The sequence below is a fragment of the Pagrus major genome, chromosome 11, assembly GCF_040436345.1.
Source record: "Pagrus major chromosome 11, Pma_NU_1.0".
Lineage (NCBI taxonomy): Eukaryota > Metazoa > Chordata > Actinopteri > Spariformes > Sparidae > Pagrus > Pagrus major.
The window spans coordinates 8,285,849-8,307,958 of NC_133225.1; the positions used below are offsets into that span (position 1 = coordinate 8,285,849).

General features: G+C 39.8%; 2 protein-coding genes across 2 annotated transcripts; one reads left to right on the forward strand and one right to left on the reverse strand.

Annotated features, from left to right (window-relative positions):
• Window positions 1–9,275: 9,275 nt before the first annotated feature.
• On the reverse strand, window positions 9,276–13,207 carry sgcb (sarcoglycan, beta (dystrophin-associated glycoprotein)). Its single transcript, XM_073476175.1, has 6 exons — window positions 13,164–13,207; window positions 12,164–12,373; window positions 11,884–12,069; window positions 11,580–11,771; window positions 10,784–10,915; window positions 9,276–10,493 (listed from the first exon to the last, which is right to left on the reverse strand). Exons 1-6 carry the CDS (start codon window positions 13,176–13,178, stop codon window positions 10,293–10,295), a joined length of 936 nt encoding a protein of 311 aa, XP_073332276.1. The 5' UTR covers window positions 13,179–13,207; the 3' UTR covers window positions 9,276–10,292.
• Window positions 13,208–14,799: 1,592 nt separating this feature from the next.
• spata18 (spermatogenesis associated 18) lies at window positions 14,800–20,014 on the forward strand. Its single transcript, XM_073477284.1, has 12 exons — window positions 14,800–14,886; window positions 16,361–16,466; window positions 16,561–16,676; window positions 16,851–16,969; window positions 17,200–17,295; window positions 17,380–17,514; window positions 17,619–17,850; window positions 17,943–18,101; window positions 18,184–18,359; window positions 18,669–18,792; window positions 18,920–18,988; window positions 19,958–20,014. The coding sequence occupies exons 1-12, from the start codon at window positions 14,800–14,802 to the stop codon at window positions 20,012–20,014; spliced, it is 1,476 nt and encodes a 491-aa protein (XP_073333385.1).
• Window positions 20,015–22,110: the final 2,096 nt, after the last annotated feature.

Below are 22,110 nucleotides of genomic sequence, written 5' to 3' on the forward strand. Positions count from 1 at the left end.
TCCCGTTTCTTTTTTTGGCCTGTTGTTTCAGCTTCACTATCACTACTAGAAGATGACTCAGAGTCACGTCTTGGTGCTTTGACATTAGTTTGAGAAACTTTTATTGGAAGCTTTGCCATGTTGGCTTGTCTTTGCTCCTGTTTCTTTATGTGGCCAGTTTTTTCATCCCCACTGTCACTACTAGAAGATGACTCAGAAGCTGGTGATGGTACTTTGATATCCAGACGCCTCTTGATGCGTGTTGTATGCTCAAGATCTAGGACCGGCCACTGTGTTTGTGGGTCATAACTTGCAGTTTGGGATACTTTAATTGGAAGTCTTGCTGTGTTGGTCTCCCATTGCTCCCGTGTCTTTTTTTGGCCTGTTGTTTCAGCTTCACTATCACTACTAGAAGATGACTCAGAGTCACGTCTTGGTGCTTTGACATTAGTTTGAGAAACTTTTATTGGAAGCTTTGCCATATTGGCTTGTCCTTGCTCCTGTTTCTTTATGTGGCCAGTTTTTTCATCCCCACTGTCACTACTAGAGGATGACTCAGAAGCTGGTGATGGTACTTTGATATCCAGACGCCTCTTGATGCGTGTTGTATGCTCAAGATCTAGGACCGGCCACTGTGTTTGTGGGTCACGACTTGCAGTTTGGGATACTTTAATTGGAAGTCTTGCTGTGTTGGTCTCCCATTGCTCCCGTTTCTTTTTTTGGCCTGTTGTTTCAGCTTCACTGTCGCTACTAGAAGATGAATCAGAATCAGGTTTTGGTGCTTTGATATTAGGTTGAGATACTTTTATTGGAGGCTTTACCATGTTGGTCTGTCCTTGCTCCTGTTTCTTTATGTGACCAGTTTTTTCATCCTCACTGTCACTGTTAGATGATGATGATTCAGAGTCAGGTGAAGGTGCTTTGATATCCAGACGCCTCTTGATGCGTGTAGTATGCCCAAGATCTAGGACCGGCCACTGTGTTTGTAGGTCAGGATTTACAGTTTGAGAGACTTGAAATGGAAGTCCTCCACTGTCCACCTTGAATACCACCTGCTTCTTTTTTTGGCCTGTTTTTTCAGCTTCACTGTCACTACTAGAGGATGACTCAGATTCAGGTCTTGGTGCTTTGACATTAGTTGGAGATACTTTTATTGGAAGCCTTGCCATGTTTGCTTGTCCATGCTCCTGTTTCTTTATGTGGCCAGTTTTTTCATCCTCACTGTCGCTACTAGAGGATGACTCAGAAGACTGGGATGGTACTTTGATATCCAGACGCCTCTTGATGCGTGTTGTATGCTCAAGATCTAGGACTGGCCACTGTGTTTGTGGGTCATGACTTGCAGTTTGGGATACTTTAATTGGAAGTCTTGCTGTGTTGGTCTGTCCTTGCTCCTGTTTCTTTCTGTGGCCTGTTGTTTCAGCTTCACTGTCACTGCTAGATGAAGAATCAGAAGCTGGTGATGGTGCTTTGATTGGAGTAACGTTGCTAAGTTCTCGAGAAGGCCATTTTGGCTTCATGGCATCATTGCTTTTAGACTGATACTCTTTAATTGGAAGCCCTGCCATGTCTACATCTCCTTGCCCCTGCCTCTTTGTGTGTTTTCTTGATTCATCTGTACTCTCATCACTAGAAGTTGAACCAGAAGCTGGTAATGGGGCTTTGATATCCAAGCTCCTCTTGATTCGGGGATCCAGCTTGGTTGACTGTATTTTTGGCTCACTGATTTTGATCCCCTCATTCACTCTGCCTGTTTTCTGTTCCACTTTTAGGTCTTTGATTTCTGCTTCACTGTCACTGCTTGAAGAGGATGAATGAGCTACAGGTGGTGGAGGTGCCCTGGTACTTTTACCGTGACTAATTACACCCAAACTGGGTACACGGACGTTTGTGCGTGGCATGGGTACAACTTTTTTCTTTGTATCCCCCTCTCCTGTATCTGTTTCTTTTTTGACTGTGTGGTCTTCCGCATCACTGTCACTGGAATGAGAGGAAAAGGAGTGCTTTGGTCTCGCTGCAGGCGAGGCTTTGATATCCAAGCTCCTCTTGATTTGGGGATCCAGCTTGGTTGACTGTATTTTTGGCTCACTGATTTTGATCCCCTCATTCACTCTGCCTGTTTTCTGTTCCACTTTTAGGTCTTTGATTTCTGCTTCACTGTCACTGCTTGAAGAGGAGGAATGAGCTACAGGTGGTGGAGGTGCCCTGGTACTTTTACCGTGACTAATTACACCCAAACTGGGTACACGGACGTTTGTGCGTGGCATGGGTACAACTTTTTTCTTTATATCCCCCTCTCCTGTATCTGTTTCTTTTTTGACTGTGTGGTCTTCCCCATCACTGTCACCGGAATGAGAGGAAAAGGAGTGCTTTGGTCTCGCTGTAGGCCTTTTTGTGTCATATCTGTAATCACCCTGATTTAATCCCACTGAAGGCATGATAGTGGCCTCAGGTTTATTGTGGTTACTTTCTATATCCTCCTCCTTCACTTGATCTGAGTTCAAAGTGTATTCTGTAGGCTCACCCTCACTGACATAAGAGCTGGAGCTTGACGTATCATCTCTCTTCTGTTTATTTGAAGTGGGTGCCACAATCGGTTTTGAATCATTAAATGACCCACAAACACTGCTGGATCTTGGAGAGATGCTTCGAACAGAATCGCTAAATTCAAATTGTTCGTCATTCTCCTGCCACAGATCAGGGTCTGTTAGGTTGGGGTTCTTTGTATGTGGCGACCAATCGGAAAAGGGCTCAGAAGAAAATCCGAGAATTTCACTGCCCTCCGGGGAAATTGGTGGCCCCTCTACTTTTGCTGGCAAGAAGTTACCTCTCTGTTGAGCAGAGTCCTTTGCCAGCTGGGGAGACTTGGGTGTTGTTAGGTCTCTGAGAGTTATATGGTCCTCTTTCCCAGAGAGTGAAGAATCTGAGGATGAAGACGAGGATCTCCTTTTTTCTTGCTCAACAGGGTCTGGGATATGTTCAAACTCTATGTTGTGTTTGCGACCTGCATTGGTGATGTCTGAGAGGTCTCTCTGGTTTTCCTCTGGACTACTCTGTCGTAAGCTGCTCTCACTTCCTGAATCTTCAGCTGTATGTCCATCCCTCTCAGCCTTTGCAGCTTCACATTCAAACACTGCATCATCATTGAGGCTTTCCTGATCACCGCTGGCAACGGTATCATAATATTGTACATTGGTGTTTTCTCCAATTTCTACATCGCTAAATGTGACTCTCCTTTCCCTACGAGAGCTAGGCACTTCTGGCTCCTCACCATTGGAGAAGGCCTCATTGTCATACTGTCTTTGTTCTACATCTGAGACGGAGTTGGTTTCAGTTGACCTTTTCTTTTTGGTGACCCTTCTCCAAAGAATATCTATACATGGTCTTGCCAGGACTCCGAGGATAAAGGCGATCAGAAACGTGATGAAAACAGACAGACACACAGCCAGAGTCAAGTCAGACTTGGTAGCTCTCTGATTTCTTTCTTGACCTATCCTATTTGGGGCGCCTTGCGGTAAACTTCTAGGTTTTCTTCTTGTACCTTCTATTTTACTGATTTGGAGGTTAAAAACAGACACGACTTCATGTTCTTCAGACACACACACATACAGTCCCGTGTCTCTCTCTGTGATGTCAGTGATGAGCAGACCATCCTGAGGTTGGCTTACAGATGCTTGACCACTGGGTGTCCACCACATTGAATCTACAATACAGACAATAATTACATGCAGTTGGACTGATGCACATTGTTATACTATGTATGTATTAAGTTATTTTACACATTTTCTACCGTTACCTTGTGCAGAGCAAGACAGCAGTATCTCAGACCCACTGTAAACCGTCACATCTTGGTGGAGCTCTGGTCTGTTTTCACTACCAAAACAGTTCAGGTCATCCTCTTCCAACTGCAGCAGGTCTCTGCCTGAGAGGATGGAGGGGGAAGCACACACCACGCTCCAGGACTGCAGGCCTCTGCTGCTATCGTAGGCTATCCGCCTTCGGAGACTGCGCATGCTGCAGTCACACTGCCACCTGTTGCCATCCAGCCTAACATCTGCCCCGATGTTACGCAGAGAAAGGTACGTCAGAGGATGGAGACTGGTCATCATGTTGAAGCTCAGATCAAGGACCTTTGAGTGGGATGAAATGTGGACATACAGTAGATCTTGAGAATTGCTACAACAATTAAAAGAAAAATTCTTGAGTTAAAAGCTAGATCATCTTTTAATTACAGAATACTTTTCTGAAAAAGACTGATGTGGCATCACTGAGTTTATTGTTGAAATACTGAATGTTCTGTGCATGTTTTCAAAAAGTTAGATAAAAAATTGGTGTTACCCGGAGCTGTGCTAAATCCTGGAACATCTGTGGATGGAGACTTGTGATGAGGTTATGTTGTAGGTGGAGCTCTTTTAGCTGCCAAAGGTGGCTGAGGTCTCCTGGTTGTAGAGTTGAGATCCTGTTGAAGGAGAGCTGCAGAACCTGTAAGGACTCAGTAGCTTCCAGCCCTGGATTGCAGAAAACAAGAGATGCAATCAGAACTCAACAGTAAAATAAAGGAGAGCAAGGAATGTACTATATGTTAAATGTCTGTTTCTTCTCATCCCTGTACTTCTTCACCTTCGTCACTGTGATTTGCAAGGTGAAGAACTGTTTACGTTTTGCTATAATGTCGGTGTGTTTGCAGTACTACAGTGTTTTTAATGCTGAGATTAAATAATGTAAATAACATCTCTCTCTCTGTGGACTTCTTTATAGTGTACAGTATAATATGAAATGTCTGAATTGAATACCCCAGATTCTTCTGTCTTATTTTTACTCTGAACACTCGTACAATATGACTAATATGGGGCTTAGATTTTTTCTGTGGTGCTCATTCTCCCCTGCTGCCTCCCCCCTTTCACCAGCTAGAGACAATCTCACTGAGACTGCTGGGCTGAAGTAAGTCACTGTGGGTCTGTGCTTCATTAGAGAGGCACCGAGGGCTCTGTGAGCTGAATACCAAACAGGAAAAAAAGTCTATGAGTGTCAACACAGCTCTTGCTAAGTAAATGGGCTGTCCACACATGCCTTTAGAAGAACCGTAGTGAATGCATTTCTATGAAACACACATGTTTCAACCAGGCAGAAGAAATCCTGTGAAATAATAGGATTTAGGGGAAAAGTTGTACTGCATGTTTACACCTTTCTGTGAGCCACTGGAATGCCAATAAAAACTGACAGGCTGAAGGGTGTACAGTCTCATTATCTTTGGAGGTTTAATCATTTCTAAGTGGAGCAAAGTACTAAAGATAATGGATATCAGTAAAAGGGTCTTTGGATGTGAGAATCAAATGAAAGGACATTAACTAATGGCAATGCACACACCTCATAGATTTATTCTACTATACACATTTAAAAAAAATTGCCTAAAACACTGACTTTAAGAATTTCAATTACATGTAAATTTTCCATCTAATTCAAAATTCAAGATGTTTATGGTCATATACACAGTGGAAACATAGTTTGCACTGGGCAGTGAAATTCTTAATTTGCTAGTTTCCCTTCACACAAAATATACTTAAAACTAAAAAAATAAATAGATAAATAAACTAAACTAAAAAGAAAAAAACATGTTAGCATGTGCAATGTTTGCATACAGCAGAAGGCACTGAAAGACATTGAAATATAAGAATATTGAATATATACATTGGACATGAGTATTATTATTGGATATGTACATAGTGCAAATGTAGTTCACAGGTGAATATAGTTCACAGTATTGAATATAGTGCATACATAATCCATTACGTAAGTTCAGTGTAAAGGGTCACATTTAATGCAAGGTTTTCCTGTCATGTTGAGTCAATGCTTATAAATAAAATAACTAGATATGTGATATATTACAGTAGACAGAATAACCAATTTGAAATAAAACATGTTTATGTATAAGTTCCCCTATAACTTTATATGTAATAATTAAATATAAAGTTTTATGTTTAAGTCTGCATTAATTTAATCAGACTGAGTTATTGAATTTATTCACATTGACTTAATATGATAAAAAACAACAACATTGCATTAAATCCAACCTTTTACATTGCACTTTTGTTATAAATGTAGATGAAAATGTACATTAATTAAAATACGTGCAGTCACTACTTTAGGCAAATAATTTTTTTGAGTGTATGGATGAATTAATAGATCTCAGACTAGTTTTTTGGTCTGAAATTGCCTAACAACATGCCTACCAGGTTGGACCTATCCTTCAGGTCTGACTCATGGACATTTCTCAATGACACACCAGAGGGCAATTAAAGGTGTGCTCGAAGTTGACTGTGCAACTTTACTATCACATGCCTAACCTTAAACGCCCACATACAAAAAAATGTCTTTTAAAAAGGGAGGCCCTGATTACCAGCCTAAGAGTTCCGACTCCTCTAATGGGACACAAGGTAAATCACAAGATGCTAATGGAGACCTAAAAGAAGATGCTTCACTTAATTAAAGTCAAGGAAATGACTTTAATTAAGTGAAGCAGATCTTCTTTTCCCTAAGTAATGCTTTGTTCATGAAAAACTAGATAGTTTGACTTTTTTAGGTCTGGAACATTTATTTAGATGACAAACTGAAGGGCTTGGAAGCAAAAAGATATTAACTCAAGACTTCTGACACCCTTGACAAGGGCTCAGAGTAAGACAGTGCCTTGATTTAAGGGATCATGAGTGAAAAATTTGGTGCCACTGGTATAGTAAAGAAAAGGAAAAAAGGATAGCAGCACACAGTACATTGCATGAAACATACAATCTTAATTAACACACACACACAGAGAACATGTTCATAGCATTTTGGTAGTACTGGTTCAGCTCCATCAAAGACTAAATAAGTTTGTTCTGTCATTTTGTCTACCTCCTGTTTATACACCTTAGAGATACAATGTATATTTTGGGTACACAGCCAGACAATAAACGTGTCATTCAATTAGCTTGTAACATATTAGGTGTGGTCTATAAGTCATTATATGACACTGTGCAGTATTGTGATGACTGTACTGTACTGATTAAAGTCTGTAGTATGAATTCCCACTCACAACAGTGACAACAGTGTTGGAAAGTAACTGAGTGTATTTACTCAAGTTCTACACTGAAGTACAGCTTATGCTTAAGTATTTTAATTTGACAATTTGACATTTATGAGGGAATAATAGTGATTTTTGTTCAACTACATCTGTTGAACAGTGATAGTCACAAGTTATTTTTCCAGATTACAGTAAGATGTTACATAAAAAAACGTGATAAATTTATAGAGCGTGATTCATTTTTATAGATTTAACTACCCATGAGTAAGTAATTAAATTAGGTCCACCATGACCACCTACAAAGTGCTGCTTACATATGAACGTATCAGTAATAATGATCCAATAATAATAAAACATGAGCAGGCATAATTCTGCCTAATTTGATACTTAAAGTATTTTTTTTTGCCAAAACTGCTGAATTTACATAAATGAAATCTGAATGAAATTTGAAGGTGTTTAAAGGATAAGTTCACCCAAAAAAAAAAAAAAAACACAAAACATTTCTGGAGCTTCACAGAAAACCAGCATTGCAGCATTTTCTGAAACAGCTGAAGTAGATGGGGACTTGCTTTTCAAAAGGTAAAATAAACAACCGGAAAAAATAAAGAAATGAAATGTCTCCATACAGCTTGTCTGGCTTAAGCCAAGCCTCTGGAGGCCCCGAGATAACGAATTGATTTGAAAAGACGTTATTCACACTGTTTTTTATGTTGAAATCTTCACTGTAGCTGCTAAGCTAAAAGTGTTAGCACACACCCCGTCTGAAGTGGGTGACAAGCTTGACTACGTGCAAATAAAATCTTTTCAAATCAATTCAGGAGACTTGGATTACGCTGGATGAGCTTCAGTTGTTTAGGAGAATGCAACACTATTTTGCTATGAAGCTCCAGAAATGTTTTGTGGACTTTGCGAACTTAACCTGCCTTTCTATTGGCATGGGGATGATTAGATAATGACTGAATTTTCATTTTGGGATGAACTGTTCCTTTAAGTATTTCTATACTGTGTCCCAGCAACTTTGTAAATGATCTTATTGATAAGGGCAGTCCAAGTTTGATCTACTTAAAATTCATCACAGCTCAAAATGCTACAATAAAAGATGATTATTGAGTTTTGGAATAGACACACCACTTTAATTCACTGATGGTTCTTGTGCTGTGACAGTGATTTATATATGACTGTATGACCACATCACACTGACTCACCCTCTGGGAGTTCCTCTAGCTGATTCCTCTCAACAGATAGCAGCTGCAGGGTGGGGGCCCAAGATACACATCCATGTCTGCTCCAAGGTTTCAAGCGATGTAGCTGTCTCCCTCTGACATAACGGCCTGCCAGGTCTCTCTTCAAGCAGAGAGACAAGCGTGTGATACTGTTGTTTCCCAGCCATACATTCCTGAGGTTATGATGCTGTCGGTCGAGTGTTACAGAGACAAGGAGGTTATGAGACAAGTCTAGCTCGGTGACAGAGTCCTGGATGTGTTGAGGCACCAGGGAAAGGCCAGAGGAGGAACAGTTCAACTGGGGAGCACTCTGACAGGTGCAGGGCTCTGGGCAGGCAGGCAGGGGAGAGGAGGAGAGGAGCCCAGAAGAGACGAGGAGCAGCGCAGCAGCCACGAACGGCCACTGAGCCACTGCCATCACAACCTGCCCTGAGGGTACACATAGATCATCAATGACTGTTCAGAGGTTCACTCAAAAAAGAATAAAATAAGATCCATTTTTACCAAAGACAGACTGTGACAATCAATCAACATTAAAATCAATAAATCAAATATGCATCACAGTCATATTAAATCAAAAGAAATCCATGAGACATACAAACAGTAAATTATCTAAAAACATCAAACTCACCTGCGTTTCCACTCTTTCCAGATCCGACAGGAGAACTTGTGACTCTCTTTTGACACCCAGTGTTTTCAGCGTATTAACTTCTCGTCTCCGGCAGTGCTGATCAAAGTCTGAAGAGGATTTTGCTGCGTCTAGCTTAACATGCACCTACCCAATTATGCTATTCAGTGATTCATTCAATCATTTACATGTCTAGTTAATGTCTTACTGTTACTGTTTTCCTCCTCCATGTATGATAGATAACCACAATCCTGAAAGTTTATGGCAAGGAGAGCCATGCCCCAGCCCCACATTCTATTAGATAATAAAACGCCATAATGAGGCAGAGTAATGTTTTATGATTTTAAATGACCATGTAAACACTCGAGACAGAAACCATGATAAGAAGTTTCCCGTAGCAACATGTTTCTTTATTGAAACAAACAGCAATTAAATGTTGGACAATTTCTCCTGTTTTTTTTTTTAATTTAGTTGATCAAAAACACTCTTCATGACACTTCATGACATTTCTCAACATTGGCACTATTATAAAACAAAAAAGACAATCCAAAGCAAAATGAAAGTCAAATCTTTTATAATATATATTGCACAAAATTCAAAACCACTCAAAATAGGCTTTAAACCAAGTTACTGATGATTTAAACTTTCCTGACATTCATGAACATTTGCATTAATCTGTAGCATAACTTAGTGCACACAGTCTTGTTTTGCTTTTCATTATCGTATCATTTCGCTGTAAAAAAGGCTTTGCGACAAAATTAGAATATTACATACAGTATATATTTTATTCTACAGCATCCCTTGTAAATCCATTGGCACGTGCATGATAGACAGTCCAAGATGTGCAGGAAGAGACCTACTCTGCTTTAACATAACTGGATGGCTTAAAACGTATATTTTCAAATTTAATAATATACAAATCATTATAATCATTTAGTGTCTCACGCTTGTCAGTGAATATTAGAGAGAAAATATCAAACACAGCTGCCAGAAACAATGAACAGCAAATCAAATCTTGCACAACCCCTCTTCAAGGTTTGTAAGTTAGTAATACTGGACGGTAAGGCAAAAAGTAAATACTGTAGCTTCTAATCGCTATCAATGGGCAACATTAACCACAGTATGATGTTAAAAAATAGTAGTGTTACGCACTGACATGGCAATTTAAATTTTATAAAAACAATAAAAATACTTATAGTCTGTTAATATCTTTGGCCAAGTGGCAATGATCTGTAACACAATTTGGCACACAAAATGAGGAATACAGAGCGAGTCAGGTGAACTGCAGAGGTATTATTATGTGCGTCATGATAAATGGCCTATAGAATGTCCTACAAAATTTGTAGTCTGACTTCAGTGGTGACAGATTGTTGGGAGATGTAACAGCAGATTCCAGTTAAGTCTCCTAGTGAGCTTTTCTACATGGGTTATCTGAGGTCTGGCAGCCCATGTTGTGATATTTTACCTGCACACGGAACAGAGTCCCATCTGCACACATGCACAGCTTGTACCTTTCCAGACCCTCATCGAAATACACATCTCCAGCGGAATTAGGGATGCGCGTGGCGTTGAACATGACTGATCCGTTGAGGACGATACTGTTCTCCTGCAAAGATAAAAAAAACACACATCAATTCTCACATATCTATCTTCATCAACTTTAAAGGTGCAATATGTAATAATTGAAGTTACTCAGGTGATATGCTGCCTCCCATTTGCTGGTAGCATGTATTCAAGAGGCAGCCAATTCTTACACCTTTCAACTGGTTTTATTTTTTATTTTTTTAAAGTTTGCAAAACCTTTATTTAAAAGACTAAATTTTGGGCAAATTTTGTACCAAAGTGGGAAACCATGTACTCATATTAACAGTACAAGTTGCAATATTTCACACTTACAGCCTTGAGCTCGATGCCTCCACCCATTTTGAACTCCACAGTCCGGCCCATGATGTTGACGCCCTCGTTTCCACGAATGATGGCCTTGCTGTCCCCTTTAATGTTCAGGTCCGATGTAGCACTACTGGTGATCTAAAATCAGTGACAATACATGACATTTGTCAACACTAAAGCCAGCATATACAAGGGTCCACAGAGTATTTAGACTCTACTATCTTTTCCACAAATGTGTTATAAACATCACAAACAATACCGCAAAATTATAATGTGAAATCACGTTCTGAAAATTATTTTTTCCACTTTTATTAAAGACGCAAAGCCAGAACGTTTTCATCTATACTCATGTTCAGGCCTCTATTTTGTCTCACTGTAAAAACACCTCTGCTAGTGAATACAGCCTTGAGTCTTTTGTATCTATCAGCTTTGCACACCTGCGTCTCTTTCAGATGCTCTCAGGCTCCCACAGACTGGCCCATGGCATTTCAGGACTGCAAACGTCATGTTTCTCTGGATATTCACATTTTCAGTCTGAGCTTTGGTTGGACCAGATAACAACAACCAGATACTTATTCTGAAGATAGTCCAGCATTGTCTGGAAGTTTAAACATCTCTTTTGCTCTGATGCAGCTCAATGTGCTCATTAATGCTTTATTTGTTCATTTGCAAAATTTCTATAAATGACTTACCACTTTATCGTTATGGGTTAACATGCGCTGATACTAGTGCAGGTTTTGTAGTAACATAACACAATACATGAATTACTTTCTGTTACAGCTATCATTATCATTATACACACCCTTTCTGTGGACGCCTTTTTAACACTGAGAACTTTGACCCCTTTGGGCAAATGGAACTCGTGGTTTTCAAAGTCTGTGCTGAAGTACGTGTTCTGTGTACGAGGGTCTGTGAAGGATATGCCAACATCGCTGACAACTGACGTCTTGTCTTTCTCTACACTCAGCTTAGTGGTGCCTTGCTGGAACACAACCTGGAAAACATAAAGAAAAGAGAGGAGTTCACTGTGTGCACACACAGTTAGTCGTTTTATGTGCTTTTGTAACTGCTTAGTGTTCACTGTAAGTGTACTCTGTGTTTCTCACCGGGTTATTGTTGCCGACAAGAAGCAAGTCCTGGTCCTTACGACCTCCTACTGTGCTCTTGTGCAGTGGGTGAACGATGCCCATGTCCGCCTTCTGTTTGAAGCGCAGCAGGCCGGACTCATGGAACTCCATACTGTCGCAGCCATTGGGACCGATCCGGATCACTGTCCATATTACCAGAGTAATCTGAGGGACAGAAGAGTTGTTGCAGAAGACCATGATTCACAATGAATGAAACAACACATAATGATAATTAGACATTTAGGCTTGTGGTACTCACAATGAGGTTAATTAAGGCGAGGAGGAAGAGGAGGACAACGATGCAGACAGCCATGTTTCCCTTGCGTCCCCTCAGCCCCGTCTTATGGAGACGTTCCTCTTCTATGGGTACATAGCCTGCTTTGAAGTTACTGTTGTGTTCCTTGTTGATGCTGCGTCTTTCTATAGCCTTCTCTCGCATGGACTTCTTCACAGGCCCATTGGAGCTCTCCTGAAAGGCAAAACAATCTCTGAGGCATGCCACTACAATGTATAGCCTGCTTTATGCAGCAAGGGGTGCCATAAAGAATCAGTTATTCATAAGTCATGAAAACACACCTTATAAAAAAAGAAAATATTCTGACATATACTTGGTTTTACAGGCTTTTAACACCATATAGGGATATTCTGGGGTTGCTTCTTTAAAATCAAATGTTCCCCTCCATACTTAGAGATACTGTCCTTAAAATCAATGGAATTTTACACATACAGTTTTAATTTATTTTCTAACACGTGTTACTGTGTATGAAATTTCCCACAAATCTACATTTACTGTCCATAGTCACATCAAACATAAGGTTTTGCTTCTCATGTATTGTCAGTGTCTCTTCTGCTCTGCGCTGGAATGCATCTCAGTTAAATGCCCCGCGACTGGCTGTCGGTGGCCATAACTAAAAATAAACTGCACTCGTTTTAGCAGTGAAATTAGAAACAAACACGCCTATCTCATTACAATACAGTTTAGATGCCCTTTAAATAAGCCAAATTACGTCGCTGTCAAACAGCATGTCTGTTAAAATGTTAGCATTTTTTATTTCCAAGCTAACGTTGCCTATAATAACGAAGCGGAGGCCAGTATTTATTGCACTGATATATCATCGTAGAGCCGATAACAAAGCCAGTACATTCATCTTTATCACACCAATTTACTACAGAATATATATTGTCGCGCTCTTGACAAACACCTGACAATAAAATGTAGTAAAATGCAAGAAAAACAACAAATATAGAAGATAACGGACCTGTTCGGACGCCATGTTGACCCTCCCTCTCCTGCTTGCCGAGTGACACGGGACGTACCACTTTACCGCTTTTCATAGGCGAAGGCGAAATAACTGGTCGTGTTTTAAGCTACTAACCAGAAGATGATTATTCATGAATAAAAAATATGTCAATACGAACGAAAACGAATGAAAGAAGTTTTATTTTTAATGACAAATTGACGTTTCTACGAAAATAAAAGATGGTCCATTCCAAGTTCGAGCAGCCAATGACAGAAGGATCCTAAAATAGAAAAACGTTCCCATTCATATTTTCCATAGGTAAACCGTACGCTGCCTAGAGTGACGTCACACTCGAGCTCTGCTTACTGATCAACAATAACGATCATGACCGAGCAGTGTTTGGCAAAATAGTGACAAAAACAATGATTAAACAGGAGTGGCTTCACAGTTAACTCAGAGTGTAGTAAGAACATCTCACTTCTGACTTTTTCAAAGCACTCTGCTGCAAAGAGAATAATGATTACATTACATTTATTATAGTGTTATTGTTTAACACCAAAACTTATATGAAATTGTTCATTGATAAAGCAAATACGCATCACAACAGATTAACAGGAAATCTTGAGTGTGGGGCAGGAGCGTGTGGCTGATGCAGATCAAATCTGGACAGTGTATGAGTTAAATGATAAAATATAGATATTCATGTAGCTCTACTTTTCTAGCCTATTATAATTTTGGCTTTAAAAAAACTGTCTTTGTTTAATTATTTTATCATTGTTATTATAATCATTATAATCATTAATATTATTAATATGTTAGTATTATTGTTTTTTAAATGTTATCATTAAATATACCATCATGTTTTGCCTTGCTTAGCATAAAGGAACTAAAAGTTACATTTCGTTGTAAAACCCTGTGTTGTAAAATGACAAACCATTATCATTATTTATACTACAAATATAATTTTATCCTTTTATTTTGTATTTTACTACATCAACTACAAATATGACTAGGTAAATGGGCATCAGTACTATTGATATTATTATTTACATAGTAATATAATATATATACTGTGTGTATTATAATATCAGAACCCCTTAAAATGTGTCTGCTGCTTGCCACTAATCAATAATTCTAATTACTTATTGTAATCGTATGATAATTTATTCCTGTTATCGTTTTAAAAGTGCTCTGACAAACACTCTAATTCAGTTTAATGCGGCCTGCTGTTTGATAATCGGATCTGATCCAACTCAGCTACTTTGTGCTGAAGCATCAGCTCATATGTGTGTTACTGAGCCACAGGGTTTTACTCTGCGGGCCTTCGGTGTCGTTTGACAGGATGACGTTACAGTCGTACTTTACATCACTGGAGAGCAGAGCCTGCAGAGGAGCGACTGACAGAGCTCCCAGTTTATTTATTTACAAACACTGTGTGGTTTGGTCGTCGGTGTCTCGTCTCCTCCCTTGGGTTGCCACAACTGAGGCGGTGCTTGGCATCTGTGTCGTAGGTGGAGGAAAAAGCTGCAGGGACAGGATTTTTCACTGAGCTCCCCTCAGAGATCATACCCCCCCCCCCCCCGGCTGTTGTCCTCCTCCAGGGGCATTTTTTTTTTTTTAAAAAAACCTGTTACGCTAGTTATTGTGCACGGACATGGCCGACACGCTGAGGAGACTGACCAATACATCCTCCTTCAGCGTCTTACAGGACAAGCTTGAGAGCTGGCACAAAGACTACCATGTAAGTTAATTAATAAGTAATGACCGACCTAAATCTGACCACGGCACTTTGGCCGGCCTAGCTATCCGTTTCACGGTGGTTCTCTCATGTGTTAGTGGCTTAAATGATATTTTTTGTAGCATACAGCTGAATGCAAGCTAGCTAAGTTGTAGTCAAAGTGTTGTATATAATATTACTCCTATCTAGGAAGTTACTTTGTTTACTAATGTCGACTAATGATTTTTTTTTTTTTTACTAAATGTTTTACTAAGTATTTTTTCGTTATGGATAACGCAATTGAAGCACAGTGGTTCGTAAATGCATCGCTAATTTAAAACACACATCGAAACTACAGTAAAGGAATGCGCTTGTTTAGATTACATTGATTTCCAGGTAGAGTTTGGTTGCTATGGACGCCAGTCGTCATGGCTACCGTAGGACTATGCCAAAGATCTTTTGCTTCAGATCATTCACGCCCTATTACTTCCGGTGCAACTCTGGCCGGACCGGAACACACCGGGTTTCAGAGGGACCGGTGTCGTATCGAGTTCACAAAAAGCGCGCCCCCGAGCTGTTGTGCTCGTACCACAGAGGCACTGTAGAGAGAGCTAAGGAGTTTTATCTGAAGATGTTGTGTTGTAGAAGTGAAATCCAAATGTCATGACTGTCTAGTTATATTTTTAAACTGGGACAACAGCACACATGTTTGTGTTTTTATGTATTTATTAACACAACCAACTACTGTTGTTTCTATCAATGAAAAATATTATATTTGTGAGAGAATTTTCATTTTGAATATTGTGGACTTTTGGAAGAAAGTATGCTCATTCATTTATAGGCTAAATATAAATCGCTATTTTATCATATTTGTCTTAAATCCAGCTCCATTATAGCAGGTAAAGCACATCCTGACAGCTCGGAGTATTACTGTCAGATACTGTTCCCCGTCTGTTCAATATGAAAGGAGGCTCACACATCTTTCAAATTCATACTGCTGACTTCTTTCCCCACAGCAGATAAGTCCTGTGATTTAGAGAAGAAATTCAAACTCAGAATTTGTAATATTTTTTCCATAACTGAATAATCAATCTCAGATGGGAAAAATGTCCCCAGAACACTGTTTGAAGCTAGAACGGTGGCAGGGTCCGCCAAATATAAACCAAGTAAAACAGTGTGAAATTGTGTTGTCCTTGAAGATTCAGTTCATTCAGTCATGAAAATGAAGAGGGTTTGTTAATTTAGTTAAGGCATAAAAACATTAGGCAATGAAGATCTTTCTCTTCTGATCTTCCCCAAATCTACATGGTGCACCTTTAATATCTGTCTCTTATACAGTTCTTTTCTGCGTATTAAGTTATTTTAACAATCATTATAAAAAGTTCCACAAGAGCATTATCTGATATTTAGCTATAACAGAAAATAGCAAACCGATAGCACCCGTTTTTTTTAAATATACAAATGTACTAATTTGACTGACTCATGTTTACCTTCCCAGGTTATTTCCTGTGACCAGAATCTAAATAGATGTTGTGAGCTGATTGAACTCACCGCCAAGATCCAGGGCCAACTGTTCGCCATCCTAAACCTCACAGCTGCTGAAGGTGAGCTTTACAAATGCATCTAAGATGTTCATTTACAAAGTATCAACTGGGTTATAAACACTCGTGAACTATTTAACACTCACTCATGAATCAGGTGGACACTATGCTGGAGTGGACACCCTCAAAATGCGCCTACTGCCGTGGCTGGGAACCTGTTTCTCAATGGCGAGGCCCTCGGTCACTGAGGACACCAGTCTACAGCTCATCCAGGTGACATCATCTGTCACTATGCTTAAAAACATAGAATGTCTCGTCAATAAATCCATCAATATTCGAAATACATCAAAATGTTCAACCAATTCCAATCATTTTCCTCTATCACAATCTGGTGTTGTGAGTACTGTATATCATTTTACGGTATGGTATGATTTTTTTTATCATCAGGATTCAGTGGAAAAGGACAGGAGGATCAGGGAGCTCTCTGCCTCCCATGATAGCGAGGTTCAGAAGCTGGACACTCAGCTGTGCTCCACTCGTCTGCAGCTGGACCATGTCAGAGCAGAGTGAGTGTGATACAAGAGATATAAGACAGTACAATTAGAGTAAAGGGCTGCAGCCAGCCAGAGTTTTTATACCTCAACATTCATTGCTTGTGTTTAGATGATTGAAAAATTCCACAGTATGGATACAAATCCATGGTCAAGGGGATGTACAGTATTTAGAGATTGCTTGCACCTTTTATTTCCATTCGTACCCTCTCACCTGAATTATATGCTTTTCTTTGTTTTAACAGATTGGTCGATGCTCAGAAGGATCTGGATGACACAAAGAGCAAATCAGCAACCACTCTGCTTGCCACTGAAGATGAAATATTACAACTGAAAGCAGAGTGGGTGATGGACGAAAACACTGCCGTGACATGCAATATACAGTATGTGCTCCTCTGTTGATGTGAGCTGTGTCTGTGTTTCAGTTTACGGTCAGCACATGAGCAGGTGGAGATTTACAAGAGGAAGCTGGACGCTCTTGATGATTATGAGCGGCAGATACGCTTGCTGAGAGATGAAGTGTCCTACCTGAGCACAGACAAGGCCTTGCTGCAGGAGAGGTAAACCTTAACGCACACACACACACACACACACACACACACACACACACACACACACACACACAGAATAATGTCTCAAATGATGATCTAAATTTCTCCCTCAGGTTGGTGAGAAGTCGTTCTCCGAGCCCCTTGCCCAGACTGAGCCGCTCTTCCAGCCCCATGAGGAGCGAGTCGCCCACCAGAGCTCAGCTCACAAACTCTTCCCGCCATGCACGCCTCGTATCACGCTTCAGCGACCTGTATGCTGTGGAGCGTCTGGAGGCCCAGACCCTGCTTCGACGCTACATCGCTGACTTAGAGATGGTCCAGAAAATCATCTTCATTGCTGTCGTGGTATGAATCTAATTATTGTAGGGCCACCCGTAGAGATTGACAGATGTGATTGGCTGGCATATGATATATTCATTCATGTTTTCATGTCACAGGAATCCTTTAAGACAGCAAAACTGGCTTACCGTCAGTTCAAGCTGCGTGTGAGAAAGACACTGTCCCCGTCCCACTTTGGACCAGAAAGTCTGGAGGATGCAGCTGTGGACTACATCGTCAGAAACCTGGACCTCTATGACGTCCAGACCAGCGTTAATGTAGGACTTCATATGTCCTCCGCAGCATTTATGAAGAAATTCATTTGGTTTCATACTGACTGTGTATTTCATCTCCTCCCAGGATGTGATCAGTGCCATGAATGTAAACCCTCGGATCTCTTTCCCGCCAGAGGTGGACTTTGTCCTCATCAGTGCCTTGATCAGGGACGTGTGCAGGGTGGCCTTTGCCATGCAGACATTGGCCCCTCCTCTTGACCTGGCCTTTGCTAGCGATGGAGAACTTTACAACGACAGCAAGTCAGTTGTTTGTGCAGTAAATGTGTCTAAATTATGTATCAAAGCTGCACAAAGTTTGTTTTGTCAGGAATTAGGGTCTCCTGAAAGGTTTCAGAGTAAAGCTATTGTGTCAATATTGATGTATTGTAATTATGGAAATTTTAAGTTGACCTACCATGCTACATATCATGATAATCATTTAAAAACACCACCCAATGAACTGCAGCCTATCACTGTATTTATTGGTTATTTGCTGTCTCTACCAGTAGATGTCACCCTCCACACTTAGATGAAACACATCATTGTTTTCCCCTCCTCTCTGTCTGACAGGTATCGTCGCAGCTATGACTCTGAGTTCACCGCTCCACTGGTGATGCACCATGTGTGGCCAGCCTTGATGGATGGAGATGCTGTGGTAGTGAAGGGCGAGGCTGTGACTCGAAGAGGTGCCCTGGTACTGACTCTATAATGACTTAAAAAATATCATAATTCATTGAAGTGTTACTTTAGAGGATAATGTAAAGGCATGAATGTAGATGGAAAGGCTCATGCGTTTACTGGTGACACTTCTGTTTTTGCAGTGGAGTAGAAGCCGGAGCCGGAGTGTCAGCCCTGTGCGCTCTCGCTCTCTCAGCCCATCTCGAAGTCTTGTAAGTCTCTAATAACATAATATTAATCATTGTAAAGTGCAACCAAACACTCAGAAAGATAGGCATCATTTGGGGGATTTGCTCACAAAGCTACTGATAAACTTCAGACCCATTAATGACTAATGGTTATCTTTAGTATGTTAAGATAAAAGCACCAACGATTTTTTTCTGTTAGAGGTGGAAACAGAAAACAAGACATGTGGCTACATATGACAAAATCATAATTGTTGATGTCACATATTTATTTTGTCTTATCTGGTAGACAAATGTTTCAAATTTTCTTTAAAAAAAACACACACACACACGCAAAAAAAAAATCACACCTCAGTTTTCTTATACTGTCCAGTGCTGCAGCTCTGTATTCCCCCTCTGTCTGAAACACAATGTTTTAGCTCCTGTCTCTTTAAGGCCCCCCTCCTGAATACCCAGTCTTCTCTGATTGGTCAGCTCACACACGTCTGAGCCAGCACCGCTAACAACAACAGAGCAGCTGTGCTAAATTAATTCTTTCATGCCATAGCAGCCACTAGGCATAAATTATGCAAGTGTGTGACATGGTGACGTAGTGTGATGTCACAAAGTCACGGGATTAAAGGCAGGACTACTGATGAGGCATTTCAGGAGCAGTGTTTTCTGTGGGAAGGAGGAGCGAACTTTGACTTTTTTTAACTTTGAGGATCTTTTACATGCACAATAACACACGCAAAAATGAAAACGCATGATAAGTCATGATAGGTAACATAATACTCTTTTTAATATGAAAAATGTCAATGGATTTGTCCTTAGCTCAACTTGTACTTTAAATGCTTTCAAGGAAGTTATAATGTATCACTCTTTCCACTAAACAACATGCATGCACGTCCTTGGCTCTAAGGGTATGTACTGTACTTCAAAATTTAACCGCTATATATTTTGATTTATTTTATTTTAACTCAAAAGTTATAATCAAGTCATTTTTCTTGTTTTTAGGCATTTAACAGCAAAAGAAGCCTGTCCCCTGAACGTCTCACAACCAGCCACCTGTGAACTCTGACCTCCCTGACACGGCTGTGCAACATGTCAGTGAAATAAAGTTTGAGGTACTTTTACTTCTGATTTTATCTGCATGGTTACACTTCGGTTTTCACCAAATAAAGCAATGAAATCCTTAGATACTGTACCACCAAAGGCTGCTCGGAGTTTACATTGATGGAGGGCATTTTAATGGGACATTACATAGAGGTCAGTACATTATAGATAAAGCAAAATAGCCTGGCACCTCACTAATGAGTTTTCTTAGTTTACTCTATTTACTCTGTGACTTTTGCTAGATAATACTAACAGTGTTCAGTAATTATTAGTACACGTAAAAGTAAGCTTTTCCTGCACAGTAGCACTTTCTTAGTCTGACAGCTACAACTATTGGAAACATATTCAACCTTTACTCCTCTTTACTGTTACCAAAAGTCAACGTCTGTGGAGCAGATTTCTTTGGGCACGTTGTAGGACATACAATATGGTGCTAATGATAAGTGCTAACTCCAACTCCTCCAGTACTTGAGTGACTGATATTGGTCAGTATGATTTTAAGTTTTAGTGGGTGCTGTGTTGTTGTTTTTTTATTCTTATTTTTATGTTTCGGTGCTGTTGTTTTATATTCTGAAAATTACATTGAGATAAAATAAGACAATAGGACACATTTAACGTAACATAAAATGTCATGTTTTGCTTTTTAAGACTAAAATATTTTTTAAATCAAAATTTGAATAGGTAGTTATTTAGTACAAGATTAGGACCAGCAGCTAGTTCTTTTTGCAAAAATGTCTGTATGCATTTAATATGACAATTGTATTTATTTATTTTTGTCATTTACATGATCGTATCCAATAGTACTGTACTCAAATATGGTCAATACTGTAAGAAAAATTCAACCTGATTTCACTATGATTTGATTTGTGTTGTGAGATGAATATACTCTTCGACTGTGCCTTATGATTGCATTTTTAAAGGATAAATAGTTTTCTGCAAAAGTTGTTAATTGTGTCTATTTTTTTAATGACTATGGATGAATTGTTTTGTAGCCTTATCAACAGTGAAGCGACACACGCCAACACCTTTAAGAATAACTGCTTTATTAACCATAAAATCAATCCATGAATGTCTATAATCCAGATTATAGTTAAAAACGTATACTCATGTATATCCAAAGTTGAAAAGGCATGATAATGCAGTTGGATCAATTAGAATTAAACACATGCAGGGACAAATTTCTGACAAAAAACCCCTTTTTAATAATGAATGCTGTTCTCTCTTGTATTTTGGGCTCTCAAAGGATTCCACTGTAGTTATTGTTCCACATTAAGCTCAGTTTTTCCCCCAATTTACATTTTCTGGCATCACAGCATTGCTACTACTACCCTGTTTTAACAATAGATGGTGCTGCTACTCCATCATGAGATGAGCTCAAGAGGCAAAACCCTGCTGTGTGTGCAGCTTTAGTGTCTGAATGGTTAGGTATGTGGCCCGTTCCACATATGTATAAATATGACAACACATTTACATCTAACGCATATACAAAACCAAAAGAAAAACATTTGTCACGACGTCATATGTACCTCTTTATTAAAGAATATGTATATTTATTGGCAAGATCTTGTATAAATTATTCTCTAAATCACAAAGTTTATCCAGATATTTTTTTTAAAAATATGTCAACAGCCATCTTAGTCATTGTGCACCATCCATGTGTGCAAGCGCACCAGTTAGAATGAATGAAATCCTTGAGGGAATCCCAGCAGCAACATCCCAGCCGTGATGCCTTCAAATATTGCATGCTCAGCCCTTTAATTAGCTCTCCCTATCTCCAGGCATTGCCCCGTCCTTCAGCCGCCTGCCTGCCTCACCATGCAAACTGATTATACTTCCAGCCCTTCAAACCATATCTGATATATAAAATCAGGAAGCAGAAACTGAGATCCAGCAGTCCTCCTTGACCTCTGACAGTTCACTCTCTGGCCACTTCTGTTGTCTGTAGATGAGATGCAGTTGTGTTTCCTTTTAATTCAATGCTATCCAGGATTAGTTTTGTTGGGTTAGATGAAAATTGTTTTCATCTATGAGTATTTGTGTTGTTTAATTTCACA